This window comes from Conger conger, chromosome 3 (genome assembly GCF_963514075.1).
Source record: "Conger conger chromosome 3, fConCon1.1, whole genome shotgun sequence".
NCBI lineage: Eukaryota > Metazoa > Chordata > Actinopteri > Anguilliformes > Congridae > Conger > Conger conger.
Window position 1 is genome coordinate 14,564,169 of NC_083762.1, and position 23,002 is coordinate 14,587,170.

At 41.5% G+C, this 23,002-nt stretch overlaps 2 protein-coding genes across 5 annotated transcripts in view; one reads left to right on the top strand and one right to left on the bottom strand.

Moving 5' to 3' along the window:
- LOC133123345 (uncharacterized) overlaps positions 1–9,381 on the top strand; it is a 39,813-nt gene extending 30,432 nt beyond the window's left edge. Inside the window, exons 4-7 of the mRNA XM_061233735.1 lie at positions 3,952–3,981; positions 7,656–7,778; positions 8,383–8,417; positions 8,867–9,381. Of these exons, the coding sequence (XP_061089719.1) occupies positions 3,952–3,981; positions 7,656–7,778; positions 8,383–8,417; positions 8,867–8,980 (302 nt within the window). The 3' untranslated portion in view covers positions 8,981–9,381. The remainder of the gene's footprint in view (positions 1–3,951; positions 3,982–7,655; positions 7,779–8,382; positions 8,418–8,866) is intronic.
- A 9,579-nt stretch (positions 9,382–18,960) lies between these two features.
- Positions 18,961–23,002, bottom strand: part of map4k2 (mitogen-activated protein kinase kinase kinase kinase 2) — a 32,944-nt gene continuing 28,902 nt past the window's right edge. For 2 of the 4 annotated variants that reach the window (XM_061234843.1, XM_061234842.1), the window contains exons 27-32: positions 22,555–22,741; positions 21,866–21,934; positions 20,897–20,983; positions 20,698–20,768; positions 20,008–20,063; positions 18,961–19,914 (exon numbers count right to left, since the gene is read on the bottom strand). In XM_061234843.1, the coding sequence (XP_061090827.1) occupies positions 19,827–19,914; positions 20,008–20,063; positions 20,698–20,768; positions 20,897–20,983; positions 21,866–21,934; positions 22,555–22,741 (558 nt within the window). In that variant the 3' untranslated portion in view covers positions 18,961–19,826. Of the gene's footprint in view, positions 19,915–20,007; positions 20,064–20,697; positions 20,769–20,896; positions 20,984–21,865; positions 21,935–22,554; positions 22,742–23,002 lie in introns of those variants that run through there. The other 2 variants (XR_009708280.1, XR_009708281.1) reach the window with 2 other exon arrangements.

The following is a 23,002-nucleotide window of genomic DNA, read 5'->3' on the forward strand; positions in this document are numbered from 1 at the left end:
AGAGCAGAATGCACACAGGTAAACAGGACAGAAAACAGAGGCGAGGACAGAACAGAGTAACACATTACACAAAGGAAACAGATCAGAAGAACTAGCAGTGGAAAGACCAAACAGTCATGATTAAATACAATCACTAATGAACAAAAATGACCAACAGGGAGCAGGGGAACAGCAAATGAATGAATGTATGACAGGAAGGAAGACATGTAATAAGGAGAGAGGGTAAACAAGGACCGGAGTGAGAAGAAAGAGAACATGGAACATAGTGCATTAGTGTTCTCCAGTGGGTTGGTAGCATTTTCTCCTGGATTAGTTAAGTATCATTTGTGCTGTTTCTAATTAAGTTTAGTTGTCATTGTAGTGTTGCTCTGCTGTTTATTTATTTCTTTGTTTGTTAGTTAGTGCAAGTGGTGTTTATTTAGATTACAGTGAAACTGGGTCGTGTGTTTGTTTCTCTCAGGTGAGTTAGGCTATTAAGTTAGGCTATTGTATAATAACTAGCATCAGCTAGTTATTTAAGCAGTTGTGTAGCTCACCAGCAGCAGCTGGGTGAGGCAGCCTCTTCTACTTGCCTCGGCATACAAGGTCGCGGGTGTCCACCTACGGGTGTCTGAGAGCCTGATATGAGTGTTTTTGCTTTTGCTGCCTGCCCTCACTTCACTGCATAGGATTCCTCTTGTCCTCCCTAGTTCCCTCCATGTGTTTCCTTCCATCCCTGTCCTCTCTCCTCTCACCAGAGAACACGGCCACCCTGGCTGCCCTTTCCTCTGCCTTCTCATTTTCCCACACACCCAGAACCTCTGGCAGAGGAGGTGGCACAGGTCTCCTAATCTCATCCTCATGGAGATCCAGTGCCTTCTCCTTATCCTTCTCCTTCTCCTCTTTTGAATTTCATGCAGTTTCTGTTACTTTCCCATGCAATCTCTTTATTATTGTTGTTTATCCGGGTGCCCTGGGGAGCTTCTTGGATGAGATGGACATCCTCCGTAGCTCCTCACCAGTCAATGACACTCCCCTCATCCTCCTGGGTGACTTCAATCTCAACTCAGTGTCATGATCTGGGTCTGAACTCATGTATCATTGTTTATTATCTTTATTTTTTGTAACTCATTTTTCATGTCTGTATTATTTGTAGGGATTTGCCTGTGTTTGTCTGCCCTGCCATGTACTTGTGTTTTCTTTGTCCTGAACCCCGCCCTCACTTGCCTCACCTGCCCATTAGTAGCCTCCCTCTGTTATTTAAGTTCTTCCCTTCTGTTCAGCCCTTGCCAGATCGTGCCTGAATGTTTGGTGAGAGATTCCACCCATTTTTGCTCTGTTCCCTTGTGCGCTTGATAAATCTTTGATTTTCTGTTTATGGTAGTTTTCTGAATTAGTTTTTTGATAATATTTTTGTATCTGCTCTTTTGGCATTTTTCAGAGTTTTGGGTTTTTGAGAATTTTTGTTCTGTGACTTTTCTGAGTTTGGATTTTTGATTTTCATTTTTGAATTCTGGAGTGACTGAGTTTGGATTTTTGATCTTCGTTTTTGGATTCTGAGTGACTGCCTTGCCTGATCCTGTTGGAAATAAATAATTATCTTTTTGCCTGCTACATCTGGTCTGCATCTGGGTCCTTGTCTGCGAGTTCTAGACTGCGAGGTAGACTGAGTCCACCCAGTCTACCTTTCTCTCCCTCCTTTCTTCTTTTGACCTTACCCTCACACTTTCCCCTCCCACCCAGAAAGCAGGCAACCTTCTTGACCTCATCTTCACAAGGAGCTGCACAACAACCAACCTCTCTGTAACACCACTCCATATATCTGACCACTCCTTCGTCTCTTTTTCTCTTCCGCTCTCCTCAGATTTCGACCATTGCCTGTTTTGGTAAAATTTTTGGTCTGCTCTTTGTTAATCAACAAACCTCTAAGTGGACAGGCTACAGCAGCAGAAGTATTCAAATGAATATCAAATGAAGTGCTCAGTGAAGGTAGATGCTCTGCATTGTGCAGGTAGAGAAAGAAACATAACTGAATATGTAGATATGTAGAGCTGTGATACATGTAGCCCAGACAAAGAGAGTACGGACTTACGTGCCTAAGTACACATGGCTTGCTTCACACAACAAGCATGGTGTCATCCCACAATGTGACCTTTCATTTTGCACTGTAGAATACAAGGAAATAAGGGCAAACCCCGTGATTTCATTTCTGTCTGCTTTCATCGCGGCATGTATTCACAGGTATTTACATTTTAAATTACACTCTTCTACTCTTCAATGGGAAGAGGACGTACATTTGAAAACACATTGTAGGTATTGTACTGTATGTCCAACATGTTCAGCAAGTGTAGCCTCGGTTAGTGATTACTAAAAGTTTTTAAAAAGGTCTTGTGAACTGGGTTAGGTTTCTACTTGCAACAAACTTTCTTGTTCAAAAAAGGCATGATTTTTTGCATTTCTTGCATACCAGCCGGAAATGCGAGGGTGGGTCCTTGTGGCGAAAGGTCTGTTTGGCCACTGATAGTTTTTTATTTCCAGTGTTCTATTCTTAATGAATAGTCTCACCATTTATATGTGTTATTCTGAGAGCTTCTGGGATTGACAGATTACAGCAAGAAAGATTACGGGATGGCAAGAATCTACATCTATGCTCTGATCCTCTACAGAACATGTACATGTATGTGGATTTGTTGTAGTTGTAGCAATGCCGAATTTGATATTTATATTATGTGTGAATGTTCACTTTATGCGTAAACTATGCTGGATGTAGCATTAGTGGTTTGTCAATCTGGTTGCCTCTAGCTAGATTCTTGCTGTAAATGCACAGTTTGTTCATCATTTCAGTAAATATCAGGAAATATTCAATTTACAGATAATATATCAGTAAATGATATTTTAGATGTTTCGGGTAAGATTATATATTCAGTAAATAGCCCGCTGTCTGAATGGATTTTATGTTAAAAAGATGTAAGCTGTGCCAGACACTCGGTGTAAGAACGCATTTTTGCTAAATATAGGTATTGGCATGGTATGCAAGCACTTGCAATGTGTTGCAATATAAGACCTGATAAGTGAAGCGGTTTTATTTCTTCTTCTGGATTTCAGGTCTGATCACCACAGTTGTGCTCTCTCAGGTCCCCTCTTTGACAGTTCAGCGTGGGGACAATGTCATGCTACCCTGTTCCTTCACCATAGGCAGTTACCAGTTCGCCTGGTTCAGGCTTGGGCCAAGTGATTCAGTGCCTTTGTGCATCTTGTCACTCTTTGGCCAGAAATCAGCAGTTAATTATCACAATGGTTTCATGGCAAACCATATAAAACTGCATAAGACCAACATCACTTGTGAAATTATGAATGTGGATTTATCTGACTTGGGACTGTACTTCTGCGGAAAACAGGACACAGGCTCCTTAATCTTTGGAAATGCAACATATGTGAAGTTTGCAGGTAAAGAAGACATAATTTTACATTCATATTTAGTGTGTTTTACAGTTAAACATACATTAAATGTTGAATTAAACACCATTGAGAAAGGTTATAGCCTGGCTGTTTTTATGGAACTGGAAATGTACAGGCTGGACTGATAATGAGAAGTAAAAAATTACTTGCTGTTCAGTTCAGAGATGAGCAAATATGAGCAAATATGCAGCAGTAGTCTATGTCCGTATATCAGATATGGAAACAGGCAGTTCATATTCATAAGCTGGATGTGATGCTCTGACTTATGGTAGAACCTATGCACTTGTAAGTCGCTTTGGATTAAAAGCGTCTGCCAAATGACTAAAATGTAAATGTAAATGTAAATGTAAGCCTGAAGTGCCTGTTTCTATATCTGATGTAAGGACATAGGCTACTGCTGCATATTTCATGATATGCTTGAAAGGGAGATGTTGTTTTTCTTGTTCTCGTAGATTTTTGTCTGGATTTCATACGATGATTGTATGACTAATTTCTCATTTCATATTTGTATAGGAGAAATCTCACCAACAGCGTCACAAGAAGGTAAGGTCAACCATGAGCATTCATTACTAGTGCTCCATAAAGTCTAATCAAAATGTTCTTTCATTTCAAATAATAGTTTGATGGTTGTTTTGTAAACTTTTAAACTTAAAAGTGGATGCAACATATGATTTTGTTTATCAATTGAAGTTCAGAGCTTAATGTATGCCTGCTCAATATGGGTTTAACAATCATTCACAGAGTAAGTTACCCTTTTACATCACTGTCAAAGAATATCAAATTCTATTTTATTAATTCTTCAATTAATCATTCGTTGTGGTGAACACTGTCAGAAAAAGGTTTACGATAACCAGCCTTTTTTTTTAAAGGGAAATGTGAAACCACATGGCCAAGGGGGTAAAGTCGCGCAGTTCTCAGCCTTTAAAGACGAAAAACTTTACTTACTCAAGAAATGCAGACAATTTGTGCCATTTTCGGGAACAAACATAAGCTAAGGAACAGAACGCTGGGGAAGCATTACATTACATTACATTAATGGCATTTGGCAGACGCTCTTATCCAGAGCGACGTACAACAAAGGGCATACCCATAACCAGGGATAAGTGCGCTGAAAGACCCTAGAGGGAAGTACAATTTCAACTGATACCTGTATAACAACGATAAGGACCAGGGCCTATTTGATTTGATTTGATTTTTTTAAACAAACATATAAACAACAAAGCAAAAGTGACCAACTTAACAAGTCAAACTGCTAACCTAGCCAAACTAAAAATACCGATACACAAAAAAGTAAATCACAGAAAGACAACAATTAAGGTTCACAGGGATGTAGGGAGGGACGGGGAGAGGTGCTGCTTGAAGGTGGGAAGGGATTCTACAGTTCCGACCTCAACGGGGAGTTGATTCCACCACCGTGGAGCCAGAACAGACAGTAGTCGTGAGCGTGAGGTGGAAGTTCGGAGAGGGGGAGGTACCAAGCGGCCTATGGAGGCTGAACGAAGAGGTCAGGCAGGGATGTAGAGTCTGATGATTCTTTGTAGGTAAGCTGGGGAAGACCCCTTAACTGCTTGGAAGGCTAGCACCAATGTTTTGAATTTGATGCGAGCCATGAGAGGCAGCCAGTGGAGGGAAGTAAGCAGGGGGGGTGACATGTGAGTATTTGGAAAGGTTGAAGACCAGACGAGCTGCTGCATTCTGGCGATCGCTTCCAGCAGAACATCCGTTAAGTAGTAGTCTTTCTCCTGACGAATGTGGTTTATTATGATGGTTGCAAAATAATCTATAGCACATTAGGTTGCTTTTTATTCGGCGAAAAACAACCAACCAGGTTTAAAACTGATGGAGCATGATATCAAGTGTGTAATTATTTCATAGTTTCTGCTCTTTTTGATTCTGCACTTTGAGCTAATGCGTTGGTGTGCTTATACCTTTGTTTCGACAATGACATGGTCATGTCCTTGTTTTAGCCACAGTCTGTGGTTGCACATAGTGATGATCAGTAACTTATAGCCTTAAAAGTACTTTACAAACACCGAACCTAGCTCATGCTGTAACTCACCTTACCTAACATTCTGTTTGGCTTTAGGTAATTAGCACGTTTGGAAAAGCTGACAGAGCCTGTCGTCTTTTCATAGTGTTCTAGTAAGAAAATATTCGCCGAACAGGTGACTTTATGAGATCTTGACTTTGGTGTGCTACACAATACTATTTATAGTTTTCACTTTAGCTAACCAACTATATTATGAGCAAGCAAGTTATTTCGCTGCTTAACTAGCTGGCTATATCTAAGATATAATAGTCTACAACAAACGATGCAACTGCAACTTACAGTTTGAGAGAAATAAAGGTTTACGGATGATTGAACACGTGACCAAAGGAACGCGTAGATGCCCAAATTGCACTCCAGACAAGCGATCACTGAAAGTCTGTATACTATTGCTTATCTAGTTAGATAACAAACCCAGTGCGCTATAACAAGCAAATGAGCGATTACTGACGAACAGGATCAGAATAAACCGCCAGAATGCCATTGGTTGTGGCAGGTGGAACCATTTTTCAACCAATGAGCTTTAAGTGATGTACAGCTGTACAATGTTTTGATACATTTGACGGCCCTACGAATGTACTCTTTGAAACCCGAATTTAAGAACTTTAAACACAGGCAGGGGGTGAGTCAACATGTAAGTGAACCTGGACTGCTCTGTTTAAGAGCGGTTTAGCTAAATATAGGTATTGTGGTGTTATGCGAGCACTAGCAATGTGTTGCAATCTAAGTCCAGATAAGTGAAGTGGTTCTACTTCTCCTGGATTTCAGGTCTGAACACCACAGTTGTGCTCTCTCAGGTCCCCTCTTTGACAGTTCAGCGTGGGGACAATGCCATGCTAGTGTCACGCCAGTGAGCATTTTTTTCGACGATAGGAAGGGATTTGCAATGGTCTTGTAACAATGTTTTAACACAAAAATCTTCCCTATTGTACCTTTAAAATAGGAGCTAAACTATAAACCCAGTTAATCGTTCTCAAAGATACTCAAAGATACGCAACCGAACCAACTGTGTTCTGTGAATTCATAGGCTAACTAGGTAGAACGCGTCTTTTAGTTTAAAATGACAGGATGATTTCACAGGACTGCAAACCATGATTGGCTGATGTACAGTCATTCATGGACAACAAGCTTGCTAACAATGGACAATGCAATATTGATAAAATGTGTAACTAAACTCAGCGTGTTTAATACGTCAAGTCAGCTCACTATGTTCCAAACTGTGCAACTTTCATGACGAAAAAAAAAAAGAAGAAATTCCAGATCAGCGTTGGTCTAATTTCTTCCGGTTTCATAAACGCGATCCATTTTAGCAGACAGTGACATGGTAATGGTGATCCACTGTAACACTGGTGGGGAAGCTGGTGCTAACGAGAGGCTACGAACCAGGCAGGCTACGGCTGAACACCACAGTTCACAGAGTGAATAGCTAAGCGTTCGGACCATCGTGAGCTAACACGGTCTTCCGAACAGAGGGATGTTGTGCAGTTATTTGACGTTTTCTCTAATAATATTGGTCTAATTCACAGCAATCAAAATGTTTAGTATTTAGGATAGCCAATAAGCATCCATAATCATTAACCACATTCCGCAGGAGAAAAACTACCAGTGTATGGACGTTAACTTATGGTGGAAGCGGACGCTTCCCCGTGTTCTGTTTGGAACATGCTGAGTTTACCTTATGCTTATACAAATAACCCACAGTACCCCTGCAAATTCCGCTTATGTTCCTTAACAAGTGATACATTTTGTAGCTCTGAGCTTCTGGTTTCACATCAAATAAAAAAAAGAAAAATTACACCTGCGCTAAGATATGCCATTTACCGCATTGTGTCACTTTTGTGCCTGTTAATGTTCCCTCTCTTGAGTCATATTTGCACCTTAGAACCCTAAAGGTTTAAAGGGTATAATGGGTATACCTTTGAGTGTAGTGCCTAAGTGACTGCCATGCTAGGCACCAACCAGCCTGTCAGGAGCATTTGAGGGTTAGGTGTCTTCGACACACCCAGGGTAAGGTGGGCTCAAACCTGCAACCCTCCAACTGCCAGACGACTGCTCTTACTGAGCCAATGTCACCCCTTGGTACCCCAATTGGTACAATTCCTGCACATTTATTTCTGGCAGTGCAGTATACAGTGCCTTGTGGGTGACCCCTCATCTATTTTTCATGCAGGAGACTGCAAAAGAAGTGGATATCCTGCAAGCGTTTCTACTCTTCATCTCTGGGCCCTGGGTGGACTGATTGTGATACTGCTCATAGTAATTGTCATCTTAATCTGCCGCGGTGCAGTCACAGGTACAGATAAACTCAAAACTGGTTCTGGGGAGTGCTCACAGTATATAGTAACAGATAGAAAGTCCATAGGTCAGAAAATACAAGTCCTGCCAAGCATTTCTTGGTAAATGGTAAGTGGTTGGCATTTATATAGGGCCTTTATCCAAACAATGAATGCTTCTCATTCATCCATTCACACATCAATGGTGATTGGCTGCAATGCAAGGCACCAGCCGGCTCGTCAGGAGCATTTAGGGGTCTTGCTCTGAGCTTCAACACACCGGGAACCCTCTGACTGCCAGGCGACTGCTCTTACTGCTTGAGCCAATGTCTTCCACCCATCAACTCCCCTGAGCCAGCTGATTGCATACATGTCTACCTCCTGGATGAAGAATTGTGTTCACTAGTAAAGCCATGTGATCGGAATAAAATACTCTGGAGGACTTTTATTTTCTGAACCTGGCTTATCCACCTCTGGCCACTGTGCTACCGTGAAGTTTCTGCAGCAGGACATAAAGACTTCATTTTACACACACACACACACAAAATTAACTCATCAGATTTACTCAAAATGTGATGTCATCTTAGATGTAGCTATTAAACTGTCTCTGTTCTTTTCTTACAGGGAAAAAGTCTCAGGATAATTCAGATGGCAATCAGGTAAATTCACTCGTTTATACTGGACGGTAAATTGGGATAACAGTTCTTATGGAAAAGTGATTTTGCCACATAGTTAGCATCATGTGCTTACCACTTTCATGAACAAAAGCAATTGCTCGTAAGAGGTAAATGGTTGGCATTTATATAGCGCCTTTATCCAAAGCGCTGTACAATTGATGCTTCTCATTCACCCATTCATACACACACTCACACACCAACAGCGATTGGCAGCCATGCAAGGCACCGACCAGCTCGTCAGGAGCATTTAGGGGTTAGGTGTCTTGCTCAGGGACACTTCAACACAGCCCGGGCGGGGGATCGAACCGGCAACCCTCCGACTGCCAGACAACTGCTCTTACTGCCTGAGCCACTCAGGCCACTCAGCCTGAGTGGCCTGTATGGAATGACAGCTTTCTCTCTCTAAAGTGTTGGTCTGTTTCCCCTTCCAGGCTCAAGACCCAGACACACTGAATTACGCTGCACTGAACTTCACTCAGAAGAAACAGAAAACCAGGAGGAGAGAGAACCTGGAGCCCCATGTTGTATATGCTGCTACAAGATAGAGGGTTGGCAGGGGCTTGAGGGGGTTCTGGAGTATCATGTGGCATCATTGCTTATAATGTAAACCTGGCAAAGTGGAGATCACAGGTTAACTCTCTGCACATCACCCTACTGTTGTCAAACAGCTCTCTACTCCATATGATTAGCAAATGCTTCTTCAAGTTAATTCCACCAAACAATATATTATTACACATGATAATGCATGTTGTTTAGCCTTTAGATTTTCTACATGACAAGACTGCAGTTGTTTGAGCCAGCTTACTTATCCCATCCATATTCCGATCCCCTAAATGTTGTGTACAATGTTTATGTTACTAAACTAGTGCAGCTTTGTTATTAAATGATGTATTGCCAAGATGACTTGTTATGTCGTACAGGAAACAATGAGTCCCTTAAGGTAATAGGCTGTTCATTCACACTGTTTTTGAAGTATATAAAATGGGGGCAAACCATATGTCAGAAATAGACCACTCGTAGGTGGCCCAACATATTAAGTTCATATATTAATATATACAAATAAAAGAAAAACAACAATACCAGCACTGAGTGTGCGGACACCAGACACTGCAGGCAGACACATTGCAGAACTGCTTTAATTCAGAAAAAGAAACATAGGTTTGGTATGCCATGATCAAAGAAGACTCCAGAAGAGATGCTAAAAACTGTTACAAAGCCATTTCTAAGGTTCTGGGACTCCAGCAACCACAGTAAATGGTGTCATGCCGCAATGTGACAAAACCCCTTTGTCCAGTTGACCTGAGTGAAGAAGCCGACTGCCTTGAAGGTTTAGAGTAGGGCAGCTTAATCTATTCAAGTATTCACTGGTATTTATAGGACATTTTACATTAAACTCTTACAAGTTGTAGCTATTGTATCTCCAACATATTGAGCAAGTATAGCCGCCTAGGTTAGTGATTGCTAAAAGTAAAAAAATGTTCAAATGTTCAGCTGGAAGTGTGAGGGTGTGTCGTTGTGGTGAGATAAAAGCCTGTCTAGCCACTGATGGTGCTAGAGGTGTTCTATTCTTAATGAATAGTCTCACCATTTATATGTGTTATTCTGAGAGCTTCAGAGATCAACAGATTACAGGAAGGTACAGGATGGCAAGAATCTACATCTATGCTCTGATCCTCTGCAGAACATGTACATGTAAGTGGATTTTTATGCAACTCATGCCAGTTGTAGCAATACCAATTTTGATATTTATATTACGTATGAATGTTCTCTTTATGCGTAAACTATGCTGGATGTAGCATTAGTGGCTTGTCAATCTGGTTGCCTCTAGCTAGATTCTTACTGTAAATGCACAGTTTGTCTCAGTGCTTCAGAGCATGAAGTGTGTTCATCATTTCAGTAAATATCAGGAAATATTCAATTTAGAGATAATATATCAGTAAATAATATTTTAGATGTTTAGGCTAAGATTATATATTCAGTAAATAGCCTGCTGTCTGAATGGATATTATGTTAAAAAGATGTAAACTGTGCCAGGCACTTGGTGTATAACACATTTTTGCTAAATATAGGTATTGGCATGGTATGCGAGCACTTGCAATATAAGTCCAGATAAGTGAAGCGGATTTATTTCTTCTTCTGGATTTCAGGTCTGATCACCACAGTTGTGCTCTCTCAGGTCCCCTCTTTGACAGTTCAGCATGGGGACAATGTCATGCTACCCTGTTCCTTCACCATAGGCGATTACCAGTTCACCTCGTTCAGGCTTGGGCCAAGTGATTCAGTGCCTTTGTGCATCTTGTCGTTCTTTGGCAAGGAATCAGGAGTGAAATATCACAATGGTTTCACGGCAAACCATATAAAACTGCATAAGACCAACTGCAATTCTGAAATTATGAATGTGAATTTATCTGACTCCGGACTGTACTTCTGCGGAAAACAGGACCCAGACTCCTTAATCTTTGGAAATGCAACATATGTGAAGTTTGCAGGTAAAGAAGATACAATTTTACATATACATTTAGTGTGTTTTACAGTTAAACACAAACACCATTGAGAAAGGTTATAGCCTGGCTGTTTTTATGGAACTGGAAATGTACAGGCTGGACTAATAATGAGAAGTAAAAAATTACTGTATTGTTTATTTCTGGCAGGGCAGTATACAGTGCCCCTCTTATCTATTTTTCATGCAGGAGACTGCAAAATAAGTGGATATCCTGCAAGCATTTCTACTCTTCATCTCTGGGCCCTGGGTGGACTGATTGTGATACTGCTCATAGTAATTGTCATCTTAATCTGCCGCGGTGCAGTCACAGGTACAGATAAACTCAACACTGGTTCCGGGGAGTGAATATGTCAAGTGCTCACAGTATATAGTAACAGATAGAAAGTCCATGGGTCAGAAAATACAAGTCCTGCCATGCATTTCTTGGTAAATGTTAAGTGGTTGGCATTTATATAGGGCCTTTATCCAAACAATTAATGCTTCTCATTCATCCATTCACACATCAATGGTGATTGGCTGCAATGCAAGGCACCAGCCGGCTCGTCAGGAGCATTTGGGTGTCTTGCTCTGAGCTTCGACACACCAGGAACCCTCTGACTGCCAGGCGACTGCTCTTACTGCATGAGCCAATGTCTTCCACCCATCAACTCCCCCAAGCCAGCTGATTGGATAAATGTCTACCTCCTGGATGAAGAATTGTGTTAACTAGTAAAGCCATGTGATTGGATTAAAATACTCTGGAGGACTTTTATTTTCTGAACCTGGCTTATCCACCTCTGGTCACTGTGCTACCGTGAAGTTTGTGCAGCAGGACATAAAGACTTCATTTTACACACACACACACACAAAATTAACTCATCAGATTTACTCAAAATGTGATGTCATCTTAGATGTAGCTATTAAACTGTCTCTGTTCTTTTCTTACAGGGAAAAAGTCTCAGGATAATTCAGATGGCAAACAGGTAAGTTTACAGGTTCATGATTTGGATGATGGCAGCAGGTCCACATAGTTTTCAATAATAAGAGCAATTCAGCCCATATACAGTACGTTTTTAATGATACAATGTTTAGCAGTGACTGTTTCAAGTGTAACAAGCCAGCATTGCAAACTCCGCTTCTTGTTGCAGCCCCTGTTCAATTGAAAATATCTCTTGATATTCAACTATAATTGTAGTTTGTCACATAACAGATTTCTGCTATATAGGGCAGTACCTCCAAAGTTACAGGCTGGTTCCAGGTCATTGTACCCTTTAATGTAAAGAATATAAGCTGTATACATATGTCACTCTCAGTAAAAGCATCTTCTGAATGCTTCAAATGTAGTATACTGTAATGTATCTGATACTAGTGTATAGTGTGTATAATGTATATGGATATCCAGTAAGACATGCACTGATGGCTTGAATGTTTAGAAATATACAGTATTATTAATATTCGTAGTAGTAGCAGCAGTAGTAGTAGTAGTATTAGTAGTAACAGCAGTAGTTACTACTCTAAAGTGTTGGTCTGTCACCCTTTCCAGGATCAAGACCTAGATACACTGAATAATGCTGCACTGAATTTTTCTCAGAACAAAAATAAACCCAGGAGGATGGAGGAGCTGGACAGCCATGTTGTATATGCTGCAAGAAGATAAACCTTTACATTTTCTACATTGCCAATTTGCAGTTGTTTTAGCCAGCTAGTAAGCCCATAACATGTTTTTCTGTTTGTCTCACTCTCTTGTGATGTGGTGATTCACTTATTTTCCACTCACAGCCTTATATATTCAGCTTTACTCAGACCAGAGCTACACATGAAGACTGACCTGCAGCACAGAGCTGTGCTCACACCTCCCTCTCTCAGCACTGAAACCATACCCCAAGGGCACCTTTCAGCTTTTCAGCTTTAACAGACCAGAACAGTCACTAATAGTGATTTCTAAACAACAAATGCAACAGGTTGTGAATCATTAATTATTTAGTTATTGTGCGGGTGGGCATGTCTGCATGCATATGTGGTGGAAACATGATTTTACATGTATTACATTATTACACAGACACAGTCTAGAGTGACGTAGAGTACAGGAGAAGTGCATGCTGAATACAGAAGTGCAATGACCTGATTTATTTGAGCAATCAAATTTACAAAAGAAGAAACTACAGAATAGATTTAAGAATTTAGCACTTAAATACTAAGAAGATTAGAATCCTACATTTAAACATGCACACATTTTTTATTTTTTTAAATAAAATCTATTTTGTCAAGTAATTAAAGATTTATGATTGAATTTGACTGAAAATGAACTGTTTTACAGTGGCAAAGAAAATAATTATAGGACATTGATGTAATCCAGAAATAAGAGTAACGTAATCTTGGATTATGACATTTTATATATTGTTAATTTAGAGCAGTGGGCTCAAACTGTGTATGCTGGTTTTTATTCCAGCCTCAGATCTTGATTATATAATTAGTTCAATTATTTGCTGAATTAGGGCTGTAGGTTTGCAAATAATGTATATAAAGTGAAATGTATTATTAGTCTTGTCTAAATAACAACTGTTGCGTATATTTTGCGCTTCAATGCAGTTAAATGCAAATGGCTGAATGAGTAATTGGAATCATTCATTGGTTGGAATGAAAACCTGCATATGCAAAGCCCTCTGTGGCAACAAGTTTGAGACTGCTGATTTAGCAATGTTCAGCAGTCTCTGGTTTAGAGTGTTCAGCAGTCTCTGGTTTAGAGTGTTCAGCAGCTGGAATTAATAAAGCCCAAGAACAATGCAGTAATTCGCAGAGATCTCTGGAGCTATTTGCAAAATTAGTTTAATTAAATATATTAAATTAAATTAAATTAATATTACAGTTATTACAGTTATTTAGCTGAAACTTTTACCCAAAGCAACGTACAGTTGATTAGACTAAGCAGGGGACAATCCTCCCTGGAGCAATGTGGAGTTAAGGGCCTTGCTCAAGGGCCCAACAGCTCTGCGGTCCCAGTCATGCACCTTATCCAGTAGGCTACAGGCTGCCAGCCTGACCATACATTTTGAGCTGTACACATCGATCTTCAGTATTCAAAGATGTGTTGTTTTTGAGTCTGTATTGTTTATAAGTTGTGCTGATTTGTTTGTGACAAAAGTTAGCAAGTTTGTCTTGTTTGTGTTTGTTGTGTATCATCTATATGTGAAACATCAATAAAATTATCACAAAAGACATCATTGCATCCCAGAAGCCAGATACTTGCATAGGCTGCTAGCACACTAAACAGACACCAATCTGCACAACCCAGCCAGAATGCGATGCTTGTTTTTTTGTGAGCTGAGAGTGACACACATCTAAAACAGAATGCAGTTCTGAGAACACACTGCTGTTTTATTTCTCTCTCTCTCTCTCACACACACAGGCCCACACTGAGGTCAGCTGCCACAGACATTTTCTGTATTTTTTGTTTTGGCCGGCCCACTCTTTAGCTTCTCTGCTTGTCTTGCTCAGCGCTGCTAAAAATTACACTTATGCTAATAATCAGTATGGGTTTTGATTCACAGCCTTTGCTTAATGTATCATGTAGCATTGGAGATGGGCTGTGGTTTCCTGGTCTCTCTGCAGCCGATATGGTCGATGTTTAGCTTAGCGGAGAATACTACTTCCTGTATCTCTATGATTGACAGACTTGGTCTGACGGCTTGGCGTAGGAACTGATTCAAGGGGGAACTGATTTCCCTGCAGAATCTTTAAAAACATTACAAAAATTAAAACATACATAGACATGTATAAATACCCCACCCTGGGTGTGTCGAAGTGTCTCTGAGCAAGAGCACCTAACCCCCAAATGCTCCTGACGAGTTGATTGGTGCCTTGCATGGCAGCCAATCGCCGTTGGTGTGTGTATGAATGCGTGAAGGAGAAGCATCAAATGTGGATAAAGGCGCTATATGGATGCCAACCACTTACATGCAGACACCTGCACAAATGCATTTGCATTGATGTGTGTGTGTGCGAGAATTGCTGGGCTGAATGGCCTGTTCTCCATTACCTTATGTTATGTTAACTCGACACACACTGTCTTCTTCAGGGTGTATGCATCAGTTTTTTTTGCAATAAATTATTTAGGAGCATAATAAACCACACTTCTGGATTTTATTTGTCCTCTTCTGGAGCCTTTTTGTGGCAAAGGAAATGATGTTTCAACACTGCCTGCTGAGGATGTGGTTGAAGGGGAGGTGTGTGGCCCCCATATCTCTCTCAAGCACGAAGGTTTGGCCTTTTCTCTTTTCAATAAAAACCTTTTCAAAACAGAAAGCTTGTCTTTGGGTCTGAGCTCAGGCTATTCTTTGAAACTATCTTCTTTGTTTATTCTTTGATTTCCTCCTCCTCAAACTATGATTCATTTTAAAAGCAACTCTACTTTACTCTTGTTATACCGCTAGGATGATACCTTTGCTAGTTTTGTTTGGCTCGGTAAGCTCTTTATTCATATATTTGTGTGGTGCGGTATTTAGAAAAAAAAAAAACTTTGATAATCAAATAGGCCCTAGTCCTTATCTTTGTTCTACTGTTAGCAGTTGAAATTGCACTTCCCTTTTAATGGGTATGCACTTTGCACTTTATTGTATGTCGCTCTGGATAAGAGCGTCTGCCAAATGCCATTAATTTTTACGGAGGTTTCTGACAATTTAAAGAAATAGAAATGCTTTAAGTCAGGGCCAATATGAGTAACTATACTGAAATATCTATATTGCAAATATGATCAGGTGAGTTTTCTACATTTTCTAATGATGCAGATTCCCTCATTGAACACCATTATGCATGGTCTAAAGTCAATGGAGTCAGACACACTTCAGGTGTTGCATTGAGTCACTAGGACGGGGATAACACCTGCAGAAGAAGAAGCGTAAGAAGCTTACGCACATCTGCTCTATACATACTTGTTAGGGACTCAATTCGGTTCTTGGGCTCATGCCGAAACAACACAAGATGTTCGTTCAACGGCAACAAACACGCTTCAGGCGCCTCCCTGTGTCATATTCTGGCATTACATCTGTCGGTTTGTTATAGAGAGGATACAAATGAACATCCAATGTGAGGAATTCATTTTTAAAGTCGTCATTAACTAGCACAGCCTGTTAAACAATCAAGCAATTAAAGTGCCATGGATCAGTGAACTCCACTTTGTATTTCGTACTGCACAATGCATGTTTGTATTTCAAGAACATTTTTTTCAGAACATTAATTTTCCCGGAATCAAAGATAGGGCAGGATAATCTGGCTACATTCCAGCTTCATGAAGCTAAATCAATTTCTATTATGTCTGTCTAGACAAACTGGGCCACACGGTATCCAGCAGAAATGAGTGCCACAACCCTCTTAAGTGTTCCATTATATATATTTATTAGTACAGTATTAACAAGTATGTACAATTCCACCATTTCTGAAACCATTTAAAATAGCATTTTCATGCAGAGGCTCAACTTGTCATTTTTCCCTACCCCCCAGCCTGGATTAAATGTGGGTATTAGCAAATTGGTCAACGTTTTATATAGAGAACACACAAAAATACCCTGTGCTGTTTTGCATATTGAATAAAAATAAGCATTTACTGTTATTACACTTATGCTTCACAATCATGTGGGGTAACTTCTGAAGTTTGGAATTACTTTTACAGTTGATTTCATTACAAATTAAATAAACTTCTGGAAACACTGGGTAGATCTCACCATGTAGTTTCTTTCATTCATATAGTATACAGTTTTTTCTTGGTTGTGCACACATGAAATTACTATTGCAGAGTTTATTTTAACAACACAATGGAAATGTACTGCATAAAGACAACAAAGTCAATTATCTGAAGCCGTCTGAATGACCTCTTATCTGTACTGTAGCTCCTCACAAACTCTGTTGCTGTTTGCTGTTTTTTCTCTCTCACTTTGTTTACATATTTAGACAGCAGTACCCTGGAAGCCTATGCTTAAAGAGATGTCTTGTTCCTCCACAGTCAGGTGGGAAATCCAGGTTCAGAAAGTAAAGGTCCCCAGTACTTTGTTCCATTCACTGTGGATTTGCTCACTCGCACAAATCATCAGCCTGCAGGTAGAACTGGGGCAATTGGAGTATATGGGTGGAAGGAACACACAGCAGGACCGTTACTTTCTGACGCCTGGACTTTCCAGCTATGGTGAAGACCTGAATGTGCCTGACCTCAGTCCAGACATTTGGCAGACGCTGTTTGATTGATGGGCCCCCAGCCTGAGAGGCAGGAGAAGACAGCGGTGATCTTCATTCCACGTCCTGGAGAGCCCCAGGGTGTGCCGGGTTTTGTTTCGACCTCAATATCTGCAGCCATTTCAGACCAGAGAAACCACATGAGGTGACGTAACTGTAAATAACTGTAACTGCCTTAACTGATGAACAGAATGCTGAGTAACAACAGGAACCAGCAGACGGTGCAGCCTGCCAGGACCAGGAATGAAGATCTCTGTGCAGGGCCTAATCACTAAGCCATTCTCATTTTACAGTAGGGCTTTCAATCTCCAGTCCTGGAGGGTCACAGTCTGTGCTGGTTTCGATGTGGCCCTGCACTTCAGCACTTCATTTAAGCCGCTGATTGGCTAGAGGGTCTCCACACCAAGGCCTAATTTAGCTGCTGATTGAAAGGAAATCACAAAAACCAGCTGTGACTGTCTCTCCATGAATGGAGTTTGCGACCCCTGTTTCACAGGGATTCCACCAGTACGGCCTTAACTCCTAATGCTGCCACTGTATCTGGGGACCCCTGTGTATGCAGGTTTGCCTTCTAACAAATTTCAATTGCAGAATCTTAACAAGCCGTTTATTTTTTGTAATTAGAATTAAAGTCCCATATCCACATTGTGCTTATTGTTCCAAATTATGACATAAAAAGGGGCAAACATTTTTTATTTAATGATCAAATCAAAGATGGAGAATAGGATTGAGCATCACACACTGAATGTTTATGCTCAAGACCAGTTCAAACCTGGGTGGTAACCTCAGTGGTAACCAACCTCGTTCCTGGAGATCTACTGTCCCGTAGGTTTTCACTCAAACCCTAACAAAGCACACACCCTCTCTGTATTTGGCACCATGTTTCTGTTGTTGCAAGTTCCTCAACTTCCACTCACCAGTCAGCTCGGCTCTATTTAGGATTTGAAGTCAGGGCGACTCTGAGGGTTTTGAGGCGGTTCACCCAAAAATGAAATTAAAGTATGTTTCCACTTACCCAGAGTACAAGCTATCTATCCATTCAGATGGATTTGTTGTGATGCGATTCATTTTAGAGATTTAATTTATTTTTTAGATGCAGTTCGAGATCGGCTCAAACAAAAAACCAACAAACAGAGGGTAGGTCCGGAATGTAGTCCAGGCGTTTGGGAATCGCTGCACTACGCCAAATTCGTCAGCTTCCCTGACATACGGCAGAGCTTCTTGTAGACATACATCAGTCAATCAAACTGTCCATCAGCCAATCAATGAAAGAACCGGTGTCACCTGATGAAGTGGTGGCCCACACCGAGAGCTGGGTAGTGCAGGGGGGGCACAGCCAGCAGTGGCAGCACCGTGCGTCTGCAGAGTGCAGTAGCACAGCAGGGAACTGTGAGCGCTGCACCTCGCTTCCTCAACACATAGCACAGTCAGCGTTTCATACAGGAGTTACAGCAGTGTGTGTGCGTCTGTCTCTATGTGTGCACACGTGTGTGTGCGTGTGTGTGCGCGTGTGCGTGTCTGTGTCTGTGTGTAATGCTTGTGTGTGTGCATGTGTGTGTGTGTGTAAATGTTTGTGTGTCTGTTTGTAATGTATGTACGAGTGTGTGTGTATATAAATGTTTGTGTGTGTGTCTGTTTGTAATGCAAGTGTGTGTGTGTGTGTAGTGTATCTGTGTGCCTGTTTGTAATGGTTGTGTGTTAGTGTGTGTGTAGTGTATCTGTGTGTCTGTTTGTAATGGTTGTCTGTTTGTAATGCAAGTGTGTGTGTGTGTGTAGTGTATCTGTGTGTCTGTTTGTAATGGTTGTGTGTTAGTGTGTGTGTGTGTGTGTGTGTGTGTAGTGTATCTGTATGTCTGTTTGTAATGGTTGTGTGTTAGTGTGTGTGTGTGTAGTGTATATGTGTGCCTGTTTGTAATGGTTGTGTGTTAGTGTGTGTGTGTGGTGTATCTGTGTGTCTGTTTATAATGGTTGTGTGTTAGTGTGTGTGTGTGTGTAGTGTATCTGTATGTCTGTTTGTAATGGTTGTGTGTTAGTGTGTGTGTGTGTAGTGTATCTATGTCTGTTTGTAATGTTTGTGTGTTAGTGTGTGTGTGTAGTGTATCTGTGTGCCTGTTTGTAATGGTTGTGTGTTAGTGTGTGTGTAGTGTATCTGTGTGTCTGTTTGTAATGGTTGTGTGTTAGTGTGTGTGTGTGTGTGTGTGTAGTGTATCTGTATGTCTGTTTGTAATGGTTGTGTGTTAGTGTGTGTGTGTAGTGTATCTGTGTGCCTGTTTGTAATGGTTGTGTGTTAGTGTGTGTGTAGTGTATCTGTGTGTCTGTTTGTAATGGTTGTGTGTTAGTGTGTGTGTGTAGTGTATCTGTGTGTCTGTTTGTAATGGTTGTGTGTTAGCGTGTGTGTGAGTGCCATGAAATGAAGGCATGTCTTCCCCATGCTCCAGTCTGTCACACTGTTCCAGTCCCCTGGTTTTCCGGGTAAATCCAGGTCTGACAGTCTCTTCCCAGGATGATCTGAAGCTCCCAAACGGGGAAAACTGGGCTGTAGTCTGGCCCAAGTAGTGTGTGGGCCCTCGGTCCTCATGCCTGACATGTAGTGCTATTCATCTCCGAATCTCTCTCTTCTCTTTTTCCTATCTATTTCCCTTTTTTCCCTCTCTCTTATTCTACCTCTCCCGCTTTCTCTCTTCCTCTCAGTAGCTGCTTTCATGTCCTGTCAGGATGTAGAGGTTACTCGTGGCAGAGGGGGTCACCGTAGGGGTACTCTGAAGTACGATGTCCCTGAAAGACAGACGTGTTCACATGGGATGTTTGCAAAAGGGTAAGACTTGAGCAGGTTTGCCTGCAGTACATGGGATAAGATCAGGAACCTACCTGTTCGTCCCCAGAACCCGGAACGCACGGCTTTCATCAACTATCTCCTGTGTGATCTGTGAAAAACACCATAGAGTTCACTGCCAAATGCCAAATCATGGTCTCATGCCAGGCTCATGGCACCATAGAAGGCAACTCCTGGACTAGGATTATTCATATCTTGGTTACTAAACTTCTCATATATTAGGGAATATCTGTCAACATTAAAATGTGAAAACTAAATGAAAGTGGGTATGTTACACCCATCTACCAGCAGGGGGTACTAATCACCCCTGAGCCCATTCAGCATTGTTCTGAGAGCACCTGTAAGGAGCCTATTTAAGAAACCCTGGTTGGCTTCTTTGCAATCTCTCTCTCCTTCATGTCTGGACCACTTTGCTCCAGTCATGATCCCTGCTACTTCAGTTGTTTGCACGGAAGTAGCAACCCTTTTTTTGGGATAAACATTGATTCTATTCTGGCAAAGCTGGTGTCGGCACCAGCACTTGTCAGAGTACGAAACATGAATGGAGTTTAGCCGTGTTAAGCCGAGTTTAGCAGTTTAGCAGAAAAGAAAGTTTATTTTCCGTACTTTCTCGACAAAAGTTTTCAAGGAGGAATAAAATCACGTGTAGCTGAAGAGCTCTTCAGCAAACAGAGCATTCAGCCTCACAGACTCCACCCCCTCACCAATCACAGGGGGGGGATTACCTCATTATTAGGCAGACTCCGCCCTCGAAGGCCGTGCTTCCAAAAGGCCAATACGCTGTCCTGCAGGCAGACTGAAAAGCACAATGATGTCACTTCCCAAACCACTGTCAGTACATAACCAACCATTTCTAGAGCAATCACAGTCACATTGGCCAATCTGAGTGCATATTCAAGAGTCGAAATCAAGTATTGTTCTTACCCAGGGTCTCAATGGTAAAGTCAAAGGTCAGCTCAGAGGCCAAATCTTTGCTCGGAAAACCCTGCATGTTCACAATCTTCACCGTCTCTGGGGAGGAGAGGAAGAGGGAAAAAGAGGGAAGACTTTTAGCATGCATGTCCTGTATAGGCACTTTCAGGCGTAAGATCGGAAATGCCGTATGTGATTAGAATGCTCTTAACTGAACATTCTAATGCTGATGTAATGTAATCACTGCTTGAGTCTAGTTAATACAATTAGGAATAGTTGAGCAACAGTTAGCTAATGTTTTGCCAAATTAGCCGTGCCTAACTATCTCAGATGTACTTGGCATTGCCTTATATCAACTGGAACAGTAGCAAAGGCCCAGAAGACGAAGCAAAGTTGTTGCCCAGGTAACCATGACGCTAGTATCCGCACTTGCGATGAGCAGTGGTTTTACTCACTCTCTAAGGCGATGAGCAGAGGTTTTACTCACTCTCTAAGGCGATGCGCAGTGGTTTTATTCACTCTCTAAGGCGATGCGCAGAGGTTTTACTCACTCTCTAAAGTGACGGGCAGAGGTTTTACTCACTCTCTAAGGTGATGAGCAGAGGTTTTACTCACTCTCTAGTGATGATCAGAGGTTTTACTCACTCTAATGCAATGAGCAGAGGTTTGACTCACACTCTAGTGATGAGCAGAGGTTTTACTCACTCTAATGCAATGAGCAGAGGTTTTACTCACTCTCTAGTGATGAACAGAGGTTTTACTCACTCTAGTGATGAGAAGAGGTTTTACTCACTCTCAAGTGATGAGCATGTTTTACTCAATCTCTAATCCGATGAGCAGAGATTTTACTGACTCTCTAAGGCAATGAGCAGAGATTTTACTCACTCTCTAAGAAAATGAGCAGAGGTTTTACTCACTCTCTAAGGCGATGAGCAGAGATTTTACTCACTCTCTAAGAAAATGAGCAGAGGTTTTACTCACTCTCTAAAGCGATGAGCACCGTGTCTCTGTCCAGCTGTGTCACCTGCACCGCCTTCAGAGGCACACTGTCTGTAACAGACACAGGAGCAGTGAGTCTTACTTAGAGCAGCCTCACACACACACACACTCACACACACACACACGCATACACACGCACATACACACACACACTCACACACACACAAGCCCTCTCACATACACATACACATGCATACACACGCACATACACATACACACACACACACACACAAGCCCTCTCACATACACACACACACGCATACACACGCACATACACACACACACTCACACACACACAAGCCCTCTCACATACACACACACACACGCATACACACACACATACACACACAAGCCCTCACACACACTCACACACACACACACTCACACACATACACACACAAGCCCTCACACACACACATTTTTATTATGTACTTAGGTCCACATTTATACAATACATTACAGTATTATTATTAGGCTGAATATATTTCAGTTGCATTCTGATGTCCTTCACTAGAGTAGCAGAAAGCATACCAGTAGAGATCTAGCAAACATATACAGAATACACAATTACACACACATACGTATACACATACACATACAATATACACACACAAACCAAATATACACACACATACAGTATACACACACATACATAACACAAATGACCGTACCTGTATGGGGGACGCTAGTTGCGTTGTTCAGGTGTATGATGTCAAACTTGACCTGCTGATCGTTTGGTGGCGTGTGGCTGTCCGTGACACACCCCCGCACCCCCACACAGACCTGGGGCAGCTCATCCGACTCTACAACCAGCAGCTCAAAGATAGGCAGGGGCTCCGGCAAGCACACAGCTATGTGCTGAGGGCCGTTAGACCAGAGAACAGAGCTCCATGAGTTCACTCCTCAGACTAACACAGCACCCACAAATTCACAGAGATATATTATGGATAGCTGCCCCTGTTGCATTGTGGGGCCATACCCAACGCTCTCAGATAAAATGCCTTCAATGTATGAGTGCTGATTAGTGGAGTGGAGACAGTATAATGGGAGCAAATCCAAGCAGCAATAAAGTCATATAGACAGCAGGGGGCAGTGTGGGAACATTAATGACTTACATGA